Source organism: Morone saxatilis, unplaced genomic scaffold, assembly GCF_004916995.1.
Source record: "Morone saxatilis isolate NCDOM2014 unplaced genomic scaffold, NCSU_SB_2.0 Contig3, whole genome shotgun sequence".
NCBI classification, from domain to species: domain Eukaryota; kingdom Metazoa; phylum Chordata; class Actinopteri; family Moronidae; genus Morone; species Morone saxatilis.
Genome location: NW_023339873.1, coordinates 22437051 through 22441374, shown reverse-complemented (window position 1 = coordinate 22441374; position 4324 = coordinate 22437051). Strand labels below are relative to the sequence as shown.

The 4324-nt window shown below is 37.8% G+C and overlaps 1 protein-coding gene across 2 annotated transcripts in view; it reads left to right on the top strand.

Moving 5' to 3' along the window:
* The window catches only part of LOC118337446 (glucosamine-6-phosphate isomerase 2), a gene marked incomplete in the record, with an annotated part of 7574 nt that extends 5063 nt beyond the window's left edge, over positions 1-2511 (top strand). The window contains 2 exon segments of one of the 2 annotated variants that reach the window (XR_004797154.1): positions 257-388; positions 770-2511. Coding sequence is in view for 1 of the 2 variants with exons in the window: in XM_035674490.1 (XP_035530383.1) it covers positions 257-315 (59 nt within the window). 2 annotated transcript variants of the gene reach the window in all.
* Positions 2512-4324: the final 1813 nt, after the last annotated feature.

Sequence of the window (4324 nt, the reverse complement as noted above, 5' to 3'; positions counted from 1 at the left end):
ATATATATATATATATATGATATCATTTTATTAATGTAATATAATGTAAATCAAATAAATAAGATCAAAAAATCAGTTCTGCATAACTCTCCTGAGAGAGTCATAATAAGATGGAGCTGTAATTCTGTCTACAGCCACATCTGTTATTCCACAGAAATGCAAAGAATAGTAAATTAGTTATTTCAGTAATTTGCAGATTTCTGTGTGTGTCTAATATACAATTTTATTTTAATTACCCTTTTGGTTTCATTTTCAGGTTTAATGCATGTTCACAATAAACTGGTGGACCCAGTGCTCAGCATAAAGGACCAGTAGAACAGAGATCACTAAGGGAGAGGACTCCTGGATCCTACGTGAGCAGACAGCCCTATCACTCCGGACCACTCTGGTACTGTTCTCCACCTGAGGAACTGTGGAGCCGCTGTTTGAGAGCTTATTGTTTACTGTTAGACTTGAACTGCCTTTGGACAATGTTACCTTCAGATTATTCAGATCATTAAAGGAGAGGTAAATGATCAGGTATCTTGCATTTTGATGTAATCATGAAACCGCTGCACTCATCAACAGTGCAGGTTTAGCACTTTGCATTTAAAAGATGATACCAGTGACTTAGTTTAATCTCTGCTGGTGGTCTAGGTTGGCCCTGTTCTTTTGTTTTTCAGAAGGTTAGATTGAAAGTCATGACAGTAAACATTTGGCCTTTATTTTGTTTTGGTGAATTAATCAGCACCATATACTGTATATCTCATAACTTTTCTTTCTGTTACAGGTTTTTCATCAATGATTAATCCCCTAATTAGCGATAGCCCGCAGGCAGCAGATACCACATGTTTATTGGTAATGTCTTTTACACAAGTGAGTGTTTATGGAACTGACTTAGCTCAAATGTAATGAAAAGTGACCTTTGACGTTGGTCACACTGTTGCTTTTGCATTTCTGTATCCAAGGAGTGTGAACCGTAGTGGCTGCCTGCCGGACACTAGAGTCAACACACAACATTTCACGTGTTCCAATACAACACGCTGTTTAATGTCACAGAATAATCTCACCTCAAGGTACACATATTGGCTTTTTACTGTATCTCAGGTTGTCACAGTAGGGAGCTCCATCACCGATATATGTATTGCCAAGGATTTGTTATATTACAAAGACTTATGAAGCAACTGCTAGTGTGATACGATTCACCCAGGGTTCCCACGTGTCCCACAGCCCCTCACTAAGATCGCCTGCATAACCTAGGTGCACATGTAGTTTGAAACTAGATTGTTGGTGTGTTGACACTTTTGCACAGGTTTACCAGCTGCAAAGTTGAAGTGAGTTGCAGCGATCTTTTTCATTTCAAGTCTATTTTTCCAGAGCTGTGAGTGAAATTCTCAGTCAATTTGCTTGAAACCGCAGCTTACCGCAGACTGCTATGAGTGCTGTCCTGTTTTGTCAACAAGAACTCTTGGAAAATGATTTGTGAAAAAGAGTGGGAACCCTGTTCACCCCTATTCTGATGCAGTGCCATTTGATTTAACACAATACGATATCATGCAAAAGAATATGATGCTATACAATTGAATATGGTACATGGAGAGTGTGATTTGATATGCAATTATTGGTCACATTTCTGCACAATAAAGGCACAGGGCCCCTTCCATTAATTATATATGAATAAATTATCCCATGCACCCTTTTTTAATGATCACATCTTAACAATCACATCTAGAACTTTCATGCAAATCAGTGAATCTTATCGTTTCCCCGTTGTCATCCCAGATACGGAACTTCAATCACATGATAACGGGGTCGTATATGGAGGGAGGTGGTAACTTTTCAGTAACCTTTTCGCAGTGCACGCTGTGTGCGAGTTTTGGTGTTCACAGAACGCTGATGTTTGCGGGATGTTGTGACCTGTGGTTGAAAGCTCCAAACAAGATTGTAAGTGAACCTTGAGTTGAGATTATTTTGTATCAGTGTTTCCATCAGGTTATTTTGCCGCGCATTGTGAAGTATCGCATTAGAAAATGCTGATGGAAATGGCAGAATTAGAAAATTACTTTTTGCCTTTTTCGAAAAAGAGTTCAACATCTGTAGACTACTGTTCTGTGCGTGCAAAGTGATGGTTAACTGTCAGTACTGTTGTAGTATCAGAAACAGTGTTAAGTAGAACTTGATGACATTATTTACCCCAGTGACTATCAGTTTATTACTGTCAAAGTTCCTGTCGAATGCAGCAGCATCTAGATTCATGATTCCTCTGTTCAAACACTTGTATAGTCTGTAACGATTGATCAGGTTCCATCTTCAGTGTTTGGTTACAACATTCCTTTCTTGGTTTTCTCATTCTAATGACACTCCTGTTGATCAGGCTGTTACAGTTCTGACTTCTACTCATTGTTTTTGTACATACACTGTAGTTTTTAACTCTTTATTTTCTAACAACAATAAAAAACACTTTGTTTAGAATCCTTAGCTTTATACTTATCTTTTATGAAACAGGTATTTAACATTAAAGGGTAATGACATTGTCTGACAGTTCATTTCAGTCTCAGCTCACACTTTTCATGTTGTGATGCAGTTCAATTGTTTTCCACAGTGGGGCAGTCATTCCTAAGATTTGGAGCCAATGGCGACCCATGTGTAATCTCATGGTAGAAATCATTGGCCAAACATACAACGGAAGCTCTGTGGTTTTATTTATTAGTGAAACCCCATTTTTACTGCAAATAACATCAACAACACATTTGTTAGTTTGTTTTAAGTTTTAAAAAAAAGAGGCTCAATATCATTTCTCAGAATAGCTTGAATTTAAGAAAAAAAACAACCTTTTATTGATCCCATGCTGTGACGGGGAGGTGTCAAAGGAGCATAAGTAAGTATAACAACTTTATAGAATATATTAGGAACCCTAAATCAGTGGGTTTTTTTTCCTCAAAGGAGCTCCTTTATCATTGAGTAAACTGACATATTTAATGGATATTTCATATTATGTTAATAATATTATAACAATAACAGTAGAGAACAACTGATAAACTGTACAATGAACACAAGAACTGCAGAAAGTTTGAATTTTGAGCAGATTATTTCCTGTGGATATTCAAAGTTTTCCTGATATGTTTAGCAACTTTTCATACAATTCTGAAGTTTAAAGTATTGCTTTAAAGGGATGATGCACATTAGTTAACATAAGGACTTTGGTCCACGATGTAAATGTGCCAGATTTAGCCATGCAGGCTCATTTTCATCTGCAGTCCCTGGCAGGTAGATGGCTGTCTGTATTATGTATTTTATTAATACATTTTAACAATCAGTACTTAATAGGCTTCTTTTTTGACAGATTTGGTTTTGGTTGTTTTCTAATGCAGGACGAGGCTGTTTATCAGATAGTAAAGGCTCTGTGAATAAAGCTTGTGTTCACGTCTTTAAAGTTTAGACCTTAAATAATCTAAACTTTAAAAATTACCATTTCATTTAGTTTTCTTCACAGAAATTAACAAAATGCTGAGATATAGATAGTTTTCTTATACACCTTATAACGAAGAAGGCCTCGCGACAGGTCAGGCTACGTTGACACTGCAAGTCTTAGCACTCAATTCTGATGAAGAAGGTTTACTGGCTGAAACAAATATTTGAAAGGAGGTACATTAAAGCTGCAGCAGGTAAATTTTAGAAAATGTTTTGTCATATTTGCTGAAAATCACTATATCCTGACAGTAGAATATGAGACAGATAATCTGTGATTATACCGTCCATGAACGAAAACAACCAATCAGAACCAAAGAAAGATAGAAATGATGCTTTTGGTTGCAGGCTTGAAGATAGCTGATTGTTGAGATCTCCAATTCCCAGGGTCCCAGAAGCATCTGTATTGTCGTCTGGGGCAGCTGTGCTTTAGAGGCAGAGCGGGTTGTCCACTAATCATAGTTCTTGTTCGATCCCCCGGCTCTCCCGCCACGTTAGATATCCTTGAAGCAGAACTGAACCCCGAATTGCTCTCGACTGCCACTGCATCGTGTGTGAATGTGTATGAATGCGTTAGTTTCTGTTCAATGGACTTATGCCATCACTGTGTGAATGTGTGGTGAAAGGGTGAATGTGGCACGTAGTGTAAAAACGCTTTGAGTGGTCGGAAGACTAGAAAGGCACTATACAATCATCTTTCTATCTTTCTCAGCTCTGATATCTAAATAAATGCAGCCCCCATCCACAGCAGGATGCTGCTTAGCATCCGTAGCTTAACCCAAGTCTGCTTCTCCAAACTGGGGGTGATTCTTGACTGTGTTAGTGTTCTTCAAATAACCTCCATGAAACCATTAAAGCTGCAGTTGGTTACATTTAT